Genomic DNA, 21,145 nt, shown 5'->3' with positions numbered 1-21,145 from the left:
CACAAACAGGCAGAGGCACACAGGATGGTTGAACAAGGAAATAGCCACTTTCTAAAAGTGGTGTTTTCAAACACACAATTTGAAAACCATCTTTACTAAAAGATGTGTTATTAATTCCTGAGTTCAGGGATACCAAACTCAATTTTTCTATCTTATCCCTATGGGAAGGTATGCTTGTAAAATATTAAATAGCATTCCCCATTCTGTCCTATGGGGCAAGATAGCCTTTCAATAGTGAGAAACGAAATTGGCAGTATTTCACTATCAGGACATGTTACACACACCAGTACATGTCCTACCTTTCACATACACTGTTATGTTAAGTGTTGCTTGTAAAGCGCACTGACACCGAAGCTTCCTGGCGCTGGTAGACAGAACAGAGCAGAGTGAGGAGGAAGTAGAGGTAAAAGAATCTACACTGCACCCTGCCCGGGGGGGGGGGGGGTAACTTGGGTCTACCATAGAGGTGCCCTATATGTTAGAAAAGGGAAGGTTATGGCCTCCAAATAGGTGAACTTCACAAGTCGACATGGCAGTTAACAAACCGAGCACAGGCACCGCGGTGGCAGGCCTGAGACCTCTTTCAGGGCTACTCATGTGGGTGGCACAATCAGCTGATGAGGGCTGAAAGCCCGAAACCGGTCCTAGGATGCTTGTTTCCAGTCCAGGGAGGACCTGGCTTGGCAGTTCGGGCTGGACTGTTCCCATGGGGCACAGGGTCAAGACTGATTTGCATATGGCTGGGTTCAAACTGGAATGGCATGGTGAGCAAAAAAACGATGGATTTAAGCCCAGATCTCTGTACTGGGGTGAATGTATGACATTGTTCTGCATTCTGTCCATCAATTGTTGATTTTGCATTTGTCACCCCGAGTGGGAAGGGTATGCTCAGACGTGAGTCCCGTGCTCTCCATGCCACTGGAATCAAGCTATCCTGGCTGATGAGGGCTGAAATCCCGAAACCGGTCCTAGGATGCTTGTTTCCAGTCCAGGGAGGACCTGGCTTGGCAGTTCGGGCTGGACTGTTCCCATGGGGCACAGGGTCAAGACTGATTTGCATATGGCTGGGTTCAAACTGGAATGGCATGGTGAGCAAAAAAACGATGGATTTAGGCCCAGATCTCTGTACTGGGGTGAATGTATGACATTGTTCTGCATTCTGTCCATCAATTGTTGATTTTGCATTTGTCACCCCGAGTGGGAAGGGTATGCTCAGACGTGAGTCCCGTGCTCTCCATGCCACTGGAATCAAGCTATCCTGGCTGATGAGGGCTGAAAGCCCGAAACCGGTCCTAGGATGCTTGTTTCCAGTCCAGGGAGGACCTGGCTTGGCAGTTCGGGCTGGACTGTTCCCATGGGGCACAGGGTCAAGACTGATTTGCATATGGCTGGGTTCAAACTGGAATGGCATGGTGAGCAAAAAAACGATGGATTTAGGCCCAGATCTCTGTACTGGGGTGAATGTATGACATTGTTCTGCATTCTGTCCATCAATTGTTGATTTTGCAAGCCCACTAGTAGCATTTGATTTACCAACCCTGGCACACTCAGTGCACTTTACTAGGGACTGACCAGTAAATCAAATATGCCAATCAGGGAGAACCAATCACAATATCAATTTACACAGGGGGCACTCACACTTTGACACTGATCAGCAGTGGCAAAGTGCCCAGAGCATCTAAGCCATCAAAAACGAAATCCAGCACAACATCAAAAACACAGGGGGTAGAGGCAAAAAGTCAGGGAAAACCACGCCAAGGATGCCAGGTCTAACATTGACTTTTCTAAGAACTTTAAACCATGGACTTTGCTATGGATCGGCTATGTCTCTGATTCTCCAGGTAATTCTACATGGTAAAAGGTCACAAGTTGATTCCAAGTTCGGGAACACACAATGAGGGGGAGAAAGTCTTCTCTTCTGTCTCTTTGACAGTCTTTACCTTTGCACCTGTGTGGTAACAGTTGTACTCTTTGGTTTGATATGTGCCTCATGACATCCGCTCTCTTGTTCCAACCCACACTCTTAGATAGTATTAAAACTCAGTTGCCACCTCCTAAGGTAATAGTGGTGGTCGCTGTGAACCTTTGCACTGCTGGACAGGGCTCCAAGCCTTTTTAGGTCGAGCTACAGAGCATGCGCTGTCTGCAAGACCTTCTGTAATCGATACCCCTACATTTTTCCCACCTGACGCTTACGATTGGTTGATTCTTGTGACGCTCTTCTTTGGTGCCTCCTAAGTGGTTGCAATATCCAGCACATCACTTCCTCTGAAGGCTAAGGAGCACCGGTAAAGTACTGTTTTCTTACTCCTTCAGTATTCATTTGTTGTTTGGAGAACTCTTTATGTTATGCTGCATTCCAAACATGGCCAGCGGAATAGTCCTCTTTTTCCCTCAGTTTACAAAATGGTTGGCTATGTAGTAGGCGCACGCCCAGTGCCACACCGCAATCCATACTCACACTCTTTGGCGGCTTCCTCCCTTCTCTCCTGCCCGTATTGGCACCCGTTGCAGCCTTCTGTTAGTGCCTACTTGGGCTCTTCGGCGACTTCCTCCCTTCTCTCCTGCCCATAGTGGGGTCCGTTGATAGTGCCTACTCGCGCTCTTCAGCGGTTTTCTCCCCTCTCTCTTGCCCGTATTAGCGCCCGGTGCCACCCGCTTTTAGGGCCTACTCACGCTCTTCGGCGACTTCCTCTCTTCTCTCCTGCCCGTAGTGGCGCCCTTTGCCGCCAGCTGTTAGTGCCTACTCGCGCTCTTCGGCGACTTCCTCTCTTCTCTCCTGCCCGTAGTGGCGCCCTTTGCCGCCAGCTGTTAGTGCCTACTCGCGCTCTTCGGCGGCTCCTGCCTGCTGCTAGTGCGGTGAAATAGACTTCATATTTTCACAGACGCTGCCGGGTTCACCTTCGAGTCAAACGCTATGGGACGTGACTTTCTTAACTCCTTTAGCAGTTGTTTTGTTTTTTGGTAGGGTCCCTTTTGCTGATTTAATTATAAAGGGCTCCTTTGTCACGCTTCGTAAGCAAAGCACATGGCGCGTATGCCTCTTTGAAGTGGAGTGTTTCATCTACAGTAGGGTTTCAACACTGCATGTCTGTTTTAGAGAAGGAATATGGGGGGTCGTTCTTTTAAACATTTAATTAATTAACCACTTAAGTGCGCTTGTATTTATTTATATAATTTAACATTGCAGTTGTGTAATCTCCTGTCTAAGAAATGGCCTTTTGTTAAGGGATCAGATAACGTTGTCCAGTGGGAGTGCGAATTGGACAAACTGCATTATTGCCACCTTTATTGAATTTCATATGGTGAACCACACCCTGCTACTAATATTACAGAAATCATTCCTGTTCAACAGTTCAAAGATGTGCAGTTATTAACTTCTCCCCAACGCATTTAGCCATCCCATTTATATTGCGTTAAAGTAGAGCACCATTGATACATACCTTCATGCGTGCACAAGCTCACGGTGTATCAAAGACAAGAGAGAGGTTTGAGACTTCTCCTCCTATTATTTGGCAGACCGCCTTTGGATGAGTAGCCTAGTGGACTTTACCGCGTATCTTACAAGATAGACTCATAATAGTTTATTTTTTTGTTTCAAAAAGATGTCTTCCTAAAAATACAATTGTACCTCAGAGTGTAAAGGGACACACTTTTCATATACGTACTTCTAACTCTAGATCCCTCATCTTTCGATTCTGCCCAGACTGGATCTGGAATCTGCAGAAATAGCTCTTTCATGTTGGCAGGTGGAGCAATTGGACTCTCTCACGACCCTGGCCCACCTCTAACAAGCATTTGCAATGTAATAGGTCTCGCAAATGAGAGATTTTTACCTATTAACAATGTAAATAACAATGCCATTTATTGATGTGTTTAACAAACACCTGCAATAATAAAAGGCATAGTCATTTACAATACCAATAGGTGAAAGTTTCTAAAATGCGAGACCTTTGCATTGCAAATGCTTGTTCTACATTGCAATTTGTTTACTTATAAAAACAGCAGCGGAAGTTAAGTTAACACAACAAGAGACATTTCCTCCTCTAATGGACACATTGTGGTCTGCAGACCACGGATATACAATGTCATTGTTGTTTAGGTGCAGCCAAACATAGAAAGGACAATGCATAGTATGAAATGCTTTAGGTTTGTTCTTCCCTAAAATTGTTTTTTGAATGTAAATGTATATTTTACTGACAGGTAATATTTCTTTTATTGATGTTGTGTACTAGAATGGAGAAACCGCCTTTTACTTGGCAGCGGAAGGAGGGCATGAAAAGTGTGCTGAAATGCTGACAGATGACGGAAGTGACATCAACATCTCTACAAGGGTATGTAGGCTCAGAGGCTCGTAGCACCAATCCTGTTATGTTTTATTTTCAGTAGAACATGTACTAGTGCCTCTTTGTTTTATTTTGCTGTGTACTTCAGAATAAAGGATTGTCTTTATATTGCAGGCATTCTTTTGACCAATTGCTTACATTCCACCTTCATTTTTGGGCATTTTCTTGTGTTTTTCTAAGCATCCTAATGGAAAAGGGTGCTTGAAAAACGACGTGAAAGTGATCTAATAGTCTTCTGTTCTAGTGTCTTCCCGGATAAGTTTGATGCAATGGATTTATCTAGTTTGTCGTTGTATTCTCCCTGGATTACTCATAAGTACATACAGGCAGTACATCAAGGTAGGATTTTGCGAGTCCTTAATTGCGATTATTAAGGAATCACAATTAAGGACTCGCAAAGGCCTATGCATTTAGGAATTGCTATAAAAATAGCGATTCCTACACATTTCTTATTTGCGAGTCGCAAATTGCGATTCGCAAATAAGGAATATTTTCCCATTTATTCCTATGGGCCTACAGGCCCATAGGAATGAATGGGAAATTGCATGCGCAATTTGCGAGTACCATTTGGTACTTGTAAATTGCTCATGCAATTTCAAGGATGCAAGGGTGTCAAAAGGACACCCTGTTGCACCCCTGAAATTGATCTGTGCACAAATGTTGCGCACACACATGTCCCAAGGACATGTGTGTGTGTAACCTACAACTTTGAAAAATGCACTCTAGTGCATTTTTCAAAGTTTTTGCATATTACCATGAAGTTCAACTTCATGGTAATTTGTGCCCCCTAGTATGAAATTGCTACTTCAAAGTGGTTCTTGCATTGCATTTAAGGAATCGCAAAATGAGATTCCTTAAATGCAATCGCATTTTGAGAACTCGCAATTAATTGCGAATTCTCAAATTGCAAGGGCCGTGACCCTTGATGCATCTCAAAAGCTAATTTTGCGATCGCAAACGGCCGATTTTAGCAATCGCACCGTTTGCGATCGCAAAAAGCTTTCATGCATGTGCCTGATAATCTTGATATGGGCGGTGTGATTGAAATAAACAGTAGCCTAAACCCTCTCTTGCCCATAGAACATAATGGAAAATGGAGAGTGTGGAAAGTAATAAGCGGAGTATTGCTGTAATTAGAGTGCGACTGAACTGCTACGTGCCCTCTCATAGACTGGTACTAAGATGGTAGTTTTTGGTCTCATGTTATACACACACTCATTCTGTAGATGATGGAAGTCTGGGACTTGGCAGATGTTATGAAACTGGGGGCAGCATTAACAACACAGCTATACAGTGATCCAAGGAGAGTAGAAAGCTGAGCTGATGCTACCTAAAGAAATTTGTGTCAGATGTGTACAATCGAACAGGAATTGTGTCAAATTCTAAAACTGCAACTGTGAAATGAGTAGTAAATAACAGGATTGCAATACCAGTGAAGGGTATGGGGTTCTCCATGGATCACTAAATATGAACAAACAATGTGCCCAAATGCAGTGCTAACTTGTAGTATGAGATACCACTTGATTTGAAAAATTTTCAACACATTTGTTTTTATTAAGAGATAAAGAACAATCAAGAAAAATAACAATTAAGGCATACAGAACCAAAACATGTCCACCGATAGGAGTCATTGGTTTACTGAAGGAAATACAAAAAGAATTCCATACTCAAAAGACACAGGTGATGGTCCCAGGGTATATAGCACAAGAGTCAGGAAATACAAAACAGATCAAACAGCCTCTCCATTCAGTGTGCAACTCCCAACATTACCACCCCCTCCAGACACATTGACAACCCATGGGACCCCATGGCCACCCAGGAAGTGCGTGTGACCCCCGCCCACATCCCAAACGTCTTCTCGTACCCCGTAACCACTCAATCCCCTATCACTCCCTTGCATCCCGTGAGGCCCGCCGTAGCTTTCAAACCTTGAGGGTGTGCTAATGCATGTTGTGTAGATCCATCCTTTACATATGTCATAAAGGGGGCCCATACTTTCAAAAAACAAAGCCTCATGTCATGTACCGTAGCAGTAAGACTATCCATAGCATACAGGTCCTAAACCTTACCCACCAAAGAGTCATTGTGGGGGCTTCTGGACCCTTCCGCCGGAAAGCAACCACCAGTATAACAGCTAGAAAACAGTGCTTATAAATTGCCCGATGGAGTGTCCAGCAGGAAGAAACCCTCCTCATCTGGAGCCCACGGAGCGCCTGAAGAGGGTGGGCGTCAAGCGTAACATTCAGGATCTCGGAAATTTGATGGAACACCTGCTTCCAGAAATTGGCCACCTCTGGGCTTTCCCAGCACATGTGAATATATGTACTGTGGAACCCAAAACCCTGCCAACAAGTGTCTCTCGCTCCCACTATGTTTGACAGCGGAATGAGATACCAGCAGAGAAGCAATTTATATGTGTTTGCCTCATATTGAGTACAAATTGAGATCTTATCCGTTCTCTGCCATATAGCACCTCAAATGCCTTCCTCTATATCCATGTCTAGATTTTGTGACCCCTGTGCGATGTAGCTAACCTTGGTGAAGTCAAGAGGGGTTGCAAGCGCTATACTGAAGTGGTAAATCGTTTTCATCTTGTCACCCCCACTCAAGATATCCTCCAGCAGAGGTGTTCCCTGAGTTCCTCCCTGAATGGTGTTGGCCTGATGAGCCCAATGAACAAGCTGTGTCACTCTGTATAAATCAGTGCGGTGTAAAGAGAAATCGGTTGCTCATTGATCTCTAGTTTTGGGAACCAGGTCTACATACAAACCCTGAGGGTGAGGTGTGCACTCCTGTGCCGCTGCTGAAACATCCTATCCAGTGTACTGGGAAGAAAATCTGGGTTACCTATGATAGGAGTATATGGTAACGGGTATAGCCCAATCTGGCAACATTCGGAACACCTAATCTGCCTTTCCAAAAGGAACAGTAAACGACTGCCCTAGCAATCCTAGGTTTATTGTTCCATGTGAAGGCCCATATTTTCTTCTGGATAAGGGCGGTCAAATTTTCAGGATTTGAAGTGGAAGAACTCTGACTGTATATAAAAGGCTCAGTAAGAAATTATCAACTAATTCTACCCATCCAGAAAACCTCCAAGCGACGCCCATCTATAGAGCTCCTTGAAGAGTTGAAAAGAAACGTGTCAGAAGGCTCTTGCGGGATGGAAAGCCCTAAGTATCAAAAGCTGCGTTGAGCCTATGCAAATCCCCTGGACTCAACCAGATGTTGAAGGTTAGTCATCGCTGGGCCCACCCCTATACCCACCGATTTATTGTTATTAATTTGGAAGTCAGACACCTCCCTAAACTCTCTCAATGTAGCTTGAAAGGCGTCTAGAAAATCAGCAAAAAAGGTTAGAAAACAAAGTGTATTTATAGTTGCGTATCACCCACTGAAAGATCTTGTATATCCGGGTTCGATTGGACTTTTTTTTAGATGGTTTCACTATCAAGGAAAGTGTGGACTCCATCGTCGTCGGTGTCACTGAGCCAGTGTCGAGGAAAGAATTAAAGACCTTTGTTAAGTGAGGGACCAACAGTTTCCAGGAGGATTTGCTGAAGGGACTGGGAAACCCATCAGTCCTAGGGCTTTTTTTATTACAAACGGATTTAATAGTGGCCCTTAATTCCTCATCCAATTCCTCCCTCACATCATAACAAGTGTATTTGTGAAGCACACGCTCACCCTAGGGTGTCTTGGCACTGAATAACAGATGTTTATTGTTACTCAACTCAATGGTATTTATTTTATCAACCTCAGAAGGATGAAAGGCTTAGTGGACCCGCCGGTATTTGAACATTTGACCATGAGGTCAAATATAGGCCCCTATGGTGGACGCATTAGTTCACTAAGCCTCCAGACCTGGCTCAGGGATATCTGGAAAGTGAACCTCCGCTAAGTACTCATACTGTGTCAATGAGTCCAGGGGTTCCCCTCGATACAGCTCCCTGTACAAAGAGACAGTAGCATCATTGATGTCCTTATCGGAGGTCAAGTAGGACCTCTTGGCAGTCGAGATCCCCTGAATATAATTCCTGGCTCGATCCTGCCTGATCTTGTACGCCAATAATCTATAGGTTTTATTTCCTTTCTCATAATAGAGTGGTTTCATTTATAATATTTTGTAAGCTGCATCTTTATATAGCAGGGATTCTCATCCTCCCCTTTCTTTGTGAAGCAGTCTGTAGGTGGACTTAGAAGTTGTATGTTTGTGTTCCTTTTCTAACTTGATTACTGTTCCCTCTAGTTCTACCTGTTGAAGTTTGCGCAGTCTAAAAAAAGTAGTAATGTGGGCTATAAACTCCCCTCTCATGTCCCCTGTGGCCGCATCCCAGTTCGTAGCCCATGTGACCTCCTCGTTTACATTCTCTGTGAAATAGCGCTCAAGCACCTCTTTGATACTAGAGTGAAAAACTGGGTCACAAAAGCGATCTCATTCATTTTCCAAAAGCGGCATGACTGAGATCGTGAGGGGTGTGACCGAGAGCATCAAAGTGATGGGTGCATGGTCAGACACAACCTGAATCTCAATAATTGCTTTGTCCACCCTGGCAAATAAGGTGGTGGAGATTATCAAAAATCAGTTCTGGAGTAGGACTTGTGCACATTAGGAAAGAATGAATAGTCACGATCACAGGAGTGGAGATGTTGCCATATATCTACTAAAAATCAGCTATACCCTGGGTTAGAGACTGCGGTTTGTAAGCCGCCTCCCACGAAGAGGCTGAGTAGTTCAGTGCAGGATTCACAGTCACATTATATTCCCCTCCCTCTACCATGTGATTAGTGGAAGTAGCGCCACAGCCACCAGCAGGTCAACAAGCAAAGGGGTCTTGTGGTCACTGGGGCCATAAATAGAGGCTATGGTGTATGGGGTGGTTGTGTCAGAAGCCTGAATCATAACCCATCTCCCGTCCTTGTCCCCGTGTATAGTCATCACCCGGAGTGGGGCATTCACCCGTATAAGTATTGCCACCCCCTTGGTTTTGTTAGCGGCTGAGGATCAGAATTGATGTGGGCGAGAACAAAGCCTAGGGACATCTTTCACTGTTAATTGGGTTTCCTGAAGGAATTCTAAGTCTGCACATTTAGAGCCAGTAGAGGAGGGCCTGATGCTTACTTGAGGAATTAATGTCCCGCACATTGACGGACCAAAAATTAAATGTTGAATTGTCTACCATGACGGAGAGACTGAAGAAAGAAACGCAATATAGGGCTACCCCCTTGGAACCACTCAGCCCGACCAGAACCATTGAGGCTGCCAAGGTGGGTTCAGCAAGAGGAATAGAATGAAAATGAAAAAGGGAAAGAAAAAATCAGCAAGAACTTCGCCGCATAGGACTATTAACAAATCATTCTGCCCCCTACCTAAATGTAACCATACTACGTTGCAGTTGTAGTGCATTAATATAAAATGCATCATATTCGTGGCAATGATTACTCAGATCCATTACTGTGAAGTTTTTGCATATAACCCCTCCTACCTAATGAAGCCTCCCTACCTTCCTTCATCCTCCCATCCTCTGGAAGGGATGCTGTCTGTTCTGCATTGGACCAGAGAGCTAGAACTAGATTCACAGGCCCTGAAAGAGACCTTTCAGCCCAGCCTGGAATTCCTTTATGATGTAGCAACATATAAAACAACTTTTGTTTCCCTGTTGCTACATCACAGCAGTGAATAACTAGATTTAGAATCTGGTATGTATGCTAGTGGCTCTTAATGAGAGCAGTACAAAAGTAAACCATATTATATTGCTGTGTATTTTCCATGATTAAGCCTTGTCTACAGACAGCTTTACTATTTTTTATTTTTTTAATTGAAAAACCTACTGGGTACAATACTAATACTTACAGTACACTTTGGGTCAGTCCAATGTTCAGAATTGGAAAGCTGTCTTGCCCATCTCATTTTGCTTACTTTTTAGTAAACAGCTTTCCTTCCGCTTTTTGTTCTTGTCCCTCCCATGCAACAGAAGTTGTTTTGCAGTGTTTGTGACTGGATGAGTTGTATACTTTCACTTCTTATTGCCAGGGAACTACTTTTTTCTTTTTGTTTCTTTGCTCCATGGCATGCATGTTTTTCTTACTCCCTACCTGATGTGTTGTTTCCCCTTCGTATCTCCACTCCTACCCATGTTCTGTGTTCTTCCAGCCCACATTCTCCTTTGCTTCTTCCACCTCTTCCTGTCCACTCAGCTTTGTTTTCGCCCCCTGTAGGAGAGTAGGATCTGCTTCTTATGGTTACCCCCACTTTTTGCTGATGTATCACTGTTTTCAACTTCGTCTGACTGGGATACTGCTATTCAGGACCCCAGTCTAGCTGCTTTCTCCTCTAAATTGATTGCACGTACTTTAAGTACACTTCAGATTGGATTCTGGGGTACCCTTATCAGTCCCTAGTATATGGTATACTATGTACCCAAGGCATAGGTACCCCGGAGACCTCCCAGGGGATGCAGCATGTATTATGCCACCCCTGAGGGACCATTCAAACTGACACCACAGGTCTGCTACTGCAGCCTGTGTAAGGTGGTGCATGCACCCCTTACTTAGATATAGGTTCACTATATCTATTCTAAATCACTGCACATATAAACCTATCAGTCACCCCTATGGCAGGCCTTATCAATCCTGAAGGCAGGGTGCTGGGTTTTATGTGAGAGGGTGCCCATGCATGAGCAGAGCCCCTCTGCAGCCTTCGGAATCAATTATCCGGGGTTGTTTATGATGCAGCCAACCATATATATTTAAGTGCATTATAACCTTGCGGTAAATGCTAACTTTAAAATGGCTGCCTAGAAACATGTCAGGTTTGGTGTCAAACACCTTGGAATCATACCTCCACACCAGTAACTGGTGTGAGAGGTATGATTCCTCCCTTCTAGAACCACTACTGTGGGTCATCGGGCTACCCGGTACCAGCTTTCTCGACCTGGGCATCACAAAATGGATGCTGCCAGCCACAGACACGAGTCTGCCCTCCTGCTGCTGAGCCAAGCTCGAGCAGGGGAAGGCTTGACAATAGGTTTCCTGTCACAGGGAGGTGTGACCACCTCCCAGACAGGATTTAGTCTATTGGGGCTGTGTGGGTGCACTCTGAGAGTGTTTGAAGTCTGCACTGGGGGCGCATTTGGTGTCCCTGTGCATAGTCCACTTCAAACTGGTTGCAGGAGCCATTTGCTCCTGCTCTGGCGTGAAACTGGACAAAGGACATGGGTGCAGCCACCCCTCTGTCCTGACCCTCCCATAGGTGGGTCCCCAGAGTTTGTCCCATCTCTTCCTTGGGTACAAAGTAGGAACCCCTGACTACAGGACTTTAGATTTTACCTGGACTAAACTGCTACAGAAACCAAGTACTTCGACGATCTACACTATGCTGGATGACTGAAGAATCTCCCTTGGAGTAAAGGAGTTACTCCCCTGCAAGGCAGGCACCTTTAACGCATCTGACCGGTTTGCATCACCCGAGCTCCTGAGGATTTCTGCAACACAGGAGGTGGGTTCCCGAGCACCCCGAAGTTGACCAGTTCTCTCAGCAATCCTGAGACCCGTATCCCTCGTGGGGACCGTGCAACCCGAACCCCTGTGCACCGTGTACTTTTGCAGCAGCATATGCTTTTTGGTGATCCCTGAGGCTGTGCTTTGGGCTACGTGTAGTCCTGACCTCGAGCAGTATTTCTGCTGAAGATTTCCAGCCTACACTCCACGAGTGTTCCGTGGGCTGGTATTTTGTGATTCAGCTTGAGGTCCCTTTGCGATCCCTGGTCTGTTGGCCTGTGGGTCCCTGTGAAGGTAACTTTGACTTTCCTTGGGCTTTTCTGGTTGCTCCAGACATGCCCTGACTCTCCATTGCTTGGAGAGTCCCCAGGACCTTGCTGGTCCTCATCGTAACCTGTTTCCTCTGCCTGCGTTGGTTGCAGTTGCCAAGGCTTGTTGGTGTTCGATCCGGACACTGACCCCCCCAGCACTCGACATCCTTCGTGGGACAGCTCACCTCCGGACTTTGTTTGTCGTCAACGTCTCCTGGTCCCCGTGGCTGCAGAGTCAAGCATCCTATCTTCTCACCTGAAGCACCCGACATGGGTGGGCATTCGTCTACTCAGCCCCTGGTCACCCTGAAGTGACCCAGACTCTGTCCCCTCTGCTTCCAGGTTCTTCTCACCTCGGATCCAGGCTTGGATTCCACTGGACACTTTTCATCTTCCCGGCAGCAGCACTTTTTCGCATCACACCATTGAAAACGACAAAGGTTTCTGACACCACTTGACCCCTATGCACCCGGCTCCTCTGGAATAGGTAACACGGGTATCTCGGTACTCTCAAAGGTGCTGGCCTTAGAACCTTCTATGTTCCAAGGGGTGTGCTTAAAGTCCTCTCCGAAGTGTCCTTAAACTCTAAAATTCCAACCTCGACTTTCCCATAGAGTTGTACGAAGCTCGCGCCTGTGTTCACACACTGCACCCGTCCTCCGTGGGTCCCCTGTGTCACTATTTTGGGTGGTTCCTTGGGGTCCCAGCGATTCTACGTGCTCTAGGCACTGTGTCTAATTAAGTCATGGTTGTTATACCACTTTATTAGTATATGGTTCGGTCTCCCCCTGGAGCCCGCTGTGTATTGTGCTATTTACTGTCGTTCTAGTGATTTAATATTGTGTGCTTTGTGCTCTAATCTCATAAAGAGGTTAGTAGAGACTGTTTAGTAATAAATACATATATTTATATATCTCTTGTGTGGTTCTCCTTTCATTTGGTCATTCAGGAGGTTCTGATCTGGTAAAACAAGCTGCTTTATATTCCTTCGAGACATAGCCTGAAGGCTGCTCTCCACATCTACCACTAGGATAGCTTTCTATTAAGGTTGCCTTTAACCTAATCATCAATAAGAGTCGTTTGGACTGGTGCAAGGTGCCCACTTTAATTAGTGGACAGCATATACCAGGCCAACTTCTCACAGCCCCCAGCTCCTCCATTGGTGTTCCGCCCCTCTCTGGTCCCCTGCCTCTTCCTGTGTTTTTTAGTGTATTTTTTCATTTTTGAAGGGCCTTGAAGCTGCAATTTGCTACTGGGCTGCTATTTACTCTGCAGTCTTACATTTTTCAATCTACAGCGGCAACATATAGGCATCTGTAGGCGTTGCATCCGCTAAGCTCTGCTAAAATGGCATCTTTCATACGAGTGTAGTTGGTGTGTTTTTCTTTTTTGGTGGGGAAGCAATAAGCATGAGGAAGCTTAGGAGTGAGAGCTCAGGTTCTGCTAGAGAAACCCAAGTGACGTGCACTCATGGCCAGAGTGGGAACCAAAAGCAGCCCTGATGAAAATGTTCAAGTTAGCCGTTTTCGTTTCCTGTCTCTCATTTACATTCATTCATTTACATTCATTCATTCTCTCTCTCTTCCTCTCTCTCTCTTTGCTCTATCTGTGCCTCTGAGGGGAGATGGAGAGAGGCACTGGCCTTCAGCCTTTACAAACCAGCCTCAAATTGCTCTAGCCCTGTAGGATAATGCCTGATGAGATAAATGGCCAGTCCTGCCCTGGGTGCACCATCCATACTCTCTTACAACAGCTGATTGACCAGAAATATGAATTTGGCCCCCTTCTTTGGAAGGCATATCTGCTGCAATCTCTCCTTCACTTCACTGCTTCTTCACTGGTGGTGAAGTGAGATAACAGTGTGGATGCAGGGGACAGATTTAGGAGCATGTCTCTGTTTGGGCGTGGCTAGGCTCATACACACTGCAGGAAGAGTGTCCATGGAGGAAGATGCCACTTCCTGCACAGTGCCGGGTGAAGTGACATCCGTGCATCGGTCACGTGCTTGCAGCTGCTGCTTCTTCTCTGAATGCTTGTGATCTAAGCATGAGGGAGAAACAGCGTTTACAACGTAGACAGAACTAAGCAGTGCCATTACAATGCAGGCACTACAACGAACGCGTCGTTACCACGCGTTCCATTACAACGCAAGTTGTTACAATGACGTGCTTTAGGGAATGCATTGTTGGATTTTAAATCCAACACCTTTCCTACTGTTGCACAGACTTGAGTTGGAATAGTAAAAATCTAGCTCTTCCCTAAGGCAAGTTGTTGTAAAGACTTGCATTCTAATGGAACGAATAGTAACAACGTGTTCGTTCTATTGCATGCGTTGTAAAAGCATGCATAAATACGTCATACATTCAGCATGAGGCCACTTACTTGGTACCCTCTGGACAATTCTGTAGTCTGGACACAGCCCTTCCAACACCTGCAAGCGGAGTGGTACAGTGTCCCAGTTTAGAAGAGGAACTCCCGGTCCATGTTACGTGGATAAATATGTTTTTAATTATAATTTTTTTTGACTCATACACTTAATGTACCTATCAAACGATTATATGCCATATGCTGTTGAAAGGCAATAGGCCATACTTTGTGAATGACAAGTTTTACAACCAATGGTTTTGTTATGCATGGCTTCCCTAGGAAGCCTCTATCTTTTACTCCAGATTCTAAAACCAGTAAGTCGCTGATATGACGTAGCAACAGTTAATAGCAAAACTTACCCATCAAGGTGGGAGAGTTGATGTCACTCCTGCGTGGTCCTACAGTTGGGGGGAGTTTGAAGGCTGCCCTTGGGGATAGGTTGGGCTGGGGTCCTGGGTAGTTGGGAGCTGTTGGATGGGGAGGTTAAGTAGGCAGGTACGGGTGAACATCAGTTAACGTATTACATCAGATACGGATGGGGCAGGGGCTTCCTGCCCCATGTGAGGGCCCTCCGGCAGGGAGCGCCATGGGGGTGTAGTTTCCCTATGACTACTATGTTGGTAATCTGGAATGTCCGGGACTGAATGACTACCCTAAGCAATACAGAATCCATACATACCTTTCAAGATAAAAAGTGCTGACAGGATTGTTTTTGTGCAATATGCGGCACACATAAAGAGAGGTAAAAATGAGGAGAAATAAAGATAAAGCTATTTCTCCTCGTTACGCATACGGCATACGGATTTGGTGCTTCCCCAGGTTGACTTGATTTTGTAAATCTAGGGCAGCGTCAAAATTGATGGCTGTTGCATGGGAAAACCCACTGCAACACCCATGGAACGCATCCTGGTGCAGAGTAAGGCGACACAGCGATTTGCGCTGTATTGCCTTACTCAAGATTTGTGAGGCCACTCAAAGCCATGCATAAATCAGATTGAGAGCCCTGTATCACACATGTACCACTTTACTTGGTGCAAAAGTGACGCTCGGCTCTCATAAATAAGCACCCCAGTGGTCAAGCGGGCGGACGTGGTCTCTCTGTACAATGTCTTGTACACTCTTTAAGTCTTGAACCAGAAAGGGTGCGGTGACAAGCAAGAGTGTTTTTGCGTTACATGACTGGTGGAAGTCTCGTAAATGCTGTCTCTATCTTGAATTACTAGCAGTGTTTCCTGTCTGTCACAAGGGAGCAGGCCTTTGGTAAAGTGCACGGAGAGGAAAGGTCAGAGCCAGGTGTTCACTTTACCTCTTCACATGAGTCAGCCCTTGGTTACGGGCAGGGCTGCACCAGCGTTTGATAAGTCTTGCCTCGGGGCTCTTTTGTTATGTGTTGGGTGTGACCCACCGTTAATCTTTAGCTCATAATAATCCTATGACTTACTAGACCCACAGTTAGCAAATCAGCCTGTTTGGCTGTCTGGGTAGATTTGCCGTGCTTTTCAAAATTATATTTTACAATATATAGACCGGGCCTCGTTTCACCTGTCGCTTTATCTGGCAAGAGCCCTCTCATTCATTTCGTGCTTAGAAGGGAGCTCCGAGAGCCGCAAGACAACTTGATAAACACATTTGAACTGTTATGTGGCACTAGGAAGCAAGTATGCCTCTTGCGGACTATTGAGGCATGCAACAAGCAACACGCAACAAGGTGCTGTTTAATGCATGCTTTGGATGCACCCTAATACCACTACTGAATGACAGCCAAGGCAAATCGTTGTAAAATGTCGTATTTATTTTTCTAACGATGTTGCACCCTTTTGGAAATATACTATTAACATTGTTGGCCCCAGAGCATTAAGCTGGCGTCAATTTGACTTTCACTTCTTCAGAATTCATCAATTTCCATCAAATGTTTTATTTTTTCAAAACTCTTTTGTTTATTGGCATTCCAGGAAACACAGTAGTATAGCATACGTAAGATACATCTTTGGTATATTTGTGGTGAAAAAAGAGCCCCAGCCTGCATGCTTTCTTACGAATACGTACAGTGACGGCTATCTTGATTCGGGCTCATATTGTATTTCCATGCAGTCAATCATCCGGAGGGGATGAGGGCGTGGGCACGCTGCCAGGAGGCTCATATGCCATAAAACAGTAGTACTAAAACATCATACATTGCTTATAAACCATACCTACGTCCATATATACTGTAGTATCATTGTGGAATGTGTAAGTAGTGTCAACCTTAGGAAAAAAGGGGGAGTAAAGCCCTGGGGTGGGGAGCCAGCTGTGGGGGGAGAGAATAATTAGGCACGTCTGTGCTGAGAGGGGGGTACATTACAGCCCACCAGAAACATGACTCATCTCTTAGCACACCTCATCTGTGACTCTTGTTAAGCCTCAAGATAACCTCATCCCAAAACTTAGCCCAGGGCATCTCCAAGTCATATGGCCAAAATCAGGGTCCAGTGTCGCACAACGAGGGCATTCCCTAGAGTCCCCTCTGTAAATAGTCCAAATTCTGTGGGGGGTAAGGTAAGTTCTGTGAGTGTAGTTGTAGTATATGTGTTTGTGAAAGACTGTCTGAGGGTAGAGAAGCACCCTCCCCCATTCAGCATCTGACAAGTCAGCCGTCCAGCAAGCCTGTAGGGCATCCAAAGGTTTACCAACCAACCCATTTACCGCCCTGTAAAACCACTTGACCAGGTGGGCACCCTTTCCCATCGTCAGCAGTAGTTGAAGAACCGCGTGTGTGGTTGGCCCCGCCGCAGCAGTACCCCACAGTTCCTACATGGCACAAGTATGTGCCTCATAGTTACGAAATTGCCCCAGTGGCAGCCCAGTTTGCTCCACCAAGTCCCCGAATGGTACCATGGTACCCCCCTGGAAAAGTCATCCGCATTAACCAATCCCACATCTGTCCGGAATCCATCTGTCCTGCTGTGAAGAAAGTTAGACGGTCGCCGTGGGGTAGACCCACCAACGGGAGTTTGGCGGCGTAGTGGGCTGCTTTGCGCCAGTATGCCATAGCCCGCGTCGCCAGCAGGGTGGTAGACAATAAGGTACCTGGTTATGGAGCTGCAGAGTCAGGCAGTGCAGGTCGCAGCCAATAACAGCCCCTGGTTGGGTTCAGCGCCCACCTGTCCCAGTTCTGACAGCCCGCTCCGTTGAGCCACTTCATGATCCACTAGAACTGGGCGGCCAGATAGTACAATTCAAAATCTGGCACCACCAATCCACCCTCTAGGGAAGGGTGATGGAGAGTAACAAGAGCAACTCTCTGATGTCTACCATCCCATATCAGTTCCAAAGAAGTATGTTGAGCTTCTTAAATCAGACAAGTGGAACACTCACCGGAAGATTTACAAAGAAATACATAAGTCTCTGCAGCATAACCATTTTAGAGAGCGCTATGAGCACCATTTATTTATTTTGAAGGTTTTGTATAGTGTGAACAAGACCCTTGCGGGTATCAGAGCGCTTTACAGGGCAGATGTAAGAAACAGAAACAAGCATAGAAAAATATATGTGACTCTAATACAAAATAGTAGCTAATACAAACTAGCAAATATATTACAAGAATAAATAAATAGTTCAAGTAAATTTAGCCATGAGAATAGATTTCACTTCTTTTTTGAAAGATGTAGTAGAAGGATTCTGTCTCGTTTCTGGGGGCAAAGCATTCCAAATCCTGGGAGCCATTCCGAGAAGGTACGGTTGTGTATTTTATTCTTGGCAACAGTTTCTTTTAGAGCCTGTGATAAGTCTAGCAGCTGCGTTGATTGAAGCTCTTAGAGGGTCCGTCGTCGAACTGGGAAGGCTGCAGAGAGCGACACTCCCATATTCCACTCTTGGGATTACTAGAGCTTGAACTGCCTGTTTGAAGTCATTTGCGGGCATGAAGGTTTTCAGTCTTCTCAGGGTGTTCATCTGAAAAGTTGCTCCTTTTGTAGAGGCGGTGATGTGTTTCTGCATGTTTAGATTTCTATCTAGAGTGACTCCCAGCGATTTCGCTAAGTCGATAGTGAGAGGATGACATTTGAGTGCTGTTAGGTGGTTCAGAAAATTGAGGATGATGGTCGATTGGTTGGGGGGAGCGATTAAGAGGAATTCAGTTTTGAGGGTGTTTAGTTTCAAATGGTTTTCGGTCAACCAGGTCTGCGTTTTTTGAAGTGTTGAGTTGAGAGATTTGATGTCTTCAAGTAAGTAGATCTTTATGTAGAGTTGTGTGTCATCTGCGTACATGTGATAATGGACATTAGAGGAGCTGAGAAGTTTGGTGAGTGGCTCCATGAATAGGTTCAAAAGTGTAGGCGAGAAGGATTATCCCTGCGGTACTCCTAAAGTGACTGGGACGGGCTTGCATAAGGATTGATTAACCTTGAATCTTTGTGATCTATTTTGGAGGAAAGAGGTGAACCAATTTAGCACGGATCCAGATAATCCCAATCTGTATTTCAGGAGATCTAGCAAGTTGTTGTGTTTGGCGGTGTCAAAGGCCGAAGATAGGTCAAGCAAGATTAGTAAACAGGCTTCGTTTTGGTCAAGGATTTTTAGTTCGTCATCTATTATGTGGGTCATGGCTGATTCAGTACTGTGACCTGCACGGAAGCCGGATTGGTATTGGTTGAGCGGGTTGAATTGATCTATGTGGTTGCCAAGCTGCATGTGAACACATTTTTCTAAGAGTTTGGCCAGAGTGGAAATGTTGGATACTGGGCGATAGTTATTTAAGTCTGACGGGTCCGCCGATGGCTTCTTTAAGATAGGGGATACCTGCCCTGCTTTAAGGATTTCTGGCATGGTTCCTTGAAGGAGAGAGATGTTTATAATCTTGGTCCATAGAGGAAGTAACAGTGGAAGGAAGTCTTTTTTGTTGTTTGCGGGAAGAGAGTCTGTGAAGTGGTTGGAGGGATTCAGGGCCGTGAGCGGTGGCCAACCGCAAGAAGCCCCAAAAGAGTTCATGGACCGGAAGGCCTTTCCTAGGGTCCCCTCTTGAAGGTCCTCCAGCTCATGGAAGATCTGGATGCCCAGATATTTAAAGGTATGTGGGGCCCAGGGAATGTCAAATGAGTAAGAAGTGGGGTGGCACGATCCGTTGAGCACCGGGAACACGCACGTCTTACTGCGGTTGACCCGGAGGCCTGAACACTGGCCAAAGTCCTCAAGGAGCCACAGGACCCAAAGGATATCCCTCGTCTCATCCCAGAGGTATATAAGTAGATCGTACTCACACAATGAAATAACGTGAATGGAACCTCCCAGTACAATGACCTAGTCTATCCCCTCTGTTCCAAGACCGCCCTGATTAATACCAAATCTGCTTTCTTTGCCAGTAAAATAGAGTCCTCTGCTAATGCTCCCAGGGAGATATTTAGAATTGTGAAATTGCTGACTAAAGTCCCTGACCACGGCCTGTCTCGGACGAAGCAGGCAGTCGATGCGAAGAACTGGCGACTTTCTTCTGCACCAAGATTAAAAAGATCATTGATACGCTTCCTCCACTATCTCCAATCGCCTCTCAAATGCCACCTGTTAGTCAGAATCTATCGGATCACCCCAGGCTCTCCTTCTTCTCTCCTCTTAGGGAGGATCTTTTGCCTACTTTGCTGAATACCATCAAGAGTGGCTCCCCGTATGATCCTGCTCCGATGAGCATTTTAAATGCAGCCCTTTCCACCGTCAGCAAACCAATTGTGAATATGGTGAATGCATCTTTAAACTCCGCTATTGTGCCTAGAGAATGGAAGATAGCAATGGTTAGGGCCTTGCTTAAAAAACCCAGTTTGGATCCAGGGGACTTTTCCAACTACCGTCCTATTTCTCTATTACCGGGCATTAGTAAACTGACTGAGAAATTCGTCAATTCACAATTGGCTTCCTTTTTGGAAACTAATAATTTGCTGCATCCATCACAAACTGGGTTCAGGAAAGGACAGGGAACAGAAACTGCCTTGTTGAGGGTGGTGGAGGATGCCAGGAGGATTCTGGATGATGGTGGCAGCGCAGCCATTATCCTCCTGGACCTCAGTGCCGCCTTGGACACAGTTAACCATCACATTCTGGTTTCCCGCCTCAGCAATATGGGAATCACGGGCAAGGCTCTTAAGTGGCTGGAATCCTTCCTTGAGGACAGATTTTTTAGGGTCTTTGAAGATGATCATTGCTCTGGTCCGGTCCCGTTACAGTGTGGGGTTCCACAGGGGTCGTCCCTCAGCCCCACATTGTTCAATGTGTATATGGCCCCTTTGGCGGAGATAGTGGTCCCCTTCGGGGTCCAGCTTGTGAGTTACGCCGATGACACTCAGCTGGTGTTCTCCCTGAATCAGTTCAGACAGTCCCCGCTGCAGTTACGTAACTGTTTAGAAGCTGTGGCATGTTGGATGGACCAATCCCACCTTAAACTGAATGGCGGGAAAACAGACCTGCTGTTGCTGGGACGGCAGGCCAGCTTTGACAACGCGACCTTCTGGCCTTTGTGTATGGGGCCGGGCCCTATCTCTAATCCAGAAATTAAAAGCCTTGGGCTCTGGCTCGATACGGAGCTAACTTTCAGAACTCAGGCTAGGAAGGTTGCTGCCACTTGTTTTGGGATTCTAAAAACCTTGCGAAAAATCCTCC

At 45.8% G+C, this 21,145-nt stretch overlaps 1 protein-coding gene across 1 annotated transcript in view; it reads left to right on the top strand.

Moving 5' to 3' along the window:
* Positions 1 to 21,145, top strand: part of ANKDD1B (ankyrin repeat and death domain containing 1B) — a 718,121-nt gene that overhangs the window by 293,218 nt on the left and 403,758 nt on the right. Inside the window, exon 9 of the mRNA XM_085632291.1 lies at positions 4,236 to 4,334. Coding sequence (XP_085488417.1) covers positions 4,236 to 4,334 — 99 coding nt within the window. The remainder of the gene's footprint in view (positions 1 to 4,235; positions 4,335 to 21,145) is intronic.

Source organism: Triturus cristatus, chromosome 2_1 (assembly GCF_964204655.1).
Source record: "Triturus cristatus chromosome 2_1, aTriCri1.1, whole genome shotgun sequence".
In the NCBI taxonomy this organism is placed as follows: domain Eukaryota; kingdom Metazoa; phylum Chordata; class Amphibia; order Caudata; family Salamandridae; genus Triturus; species Triturus cristatus.
The sequence above is the reverse complement of the archived record's forward strand: the minus strand, read 5'-3'. Positions and strand labels throughout refer to the sequence as shown.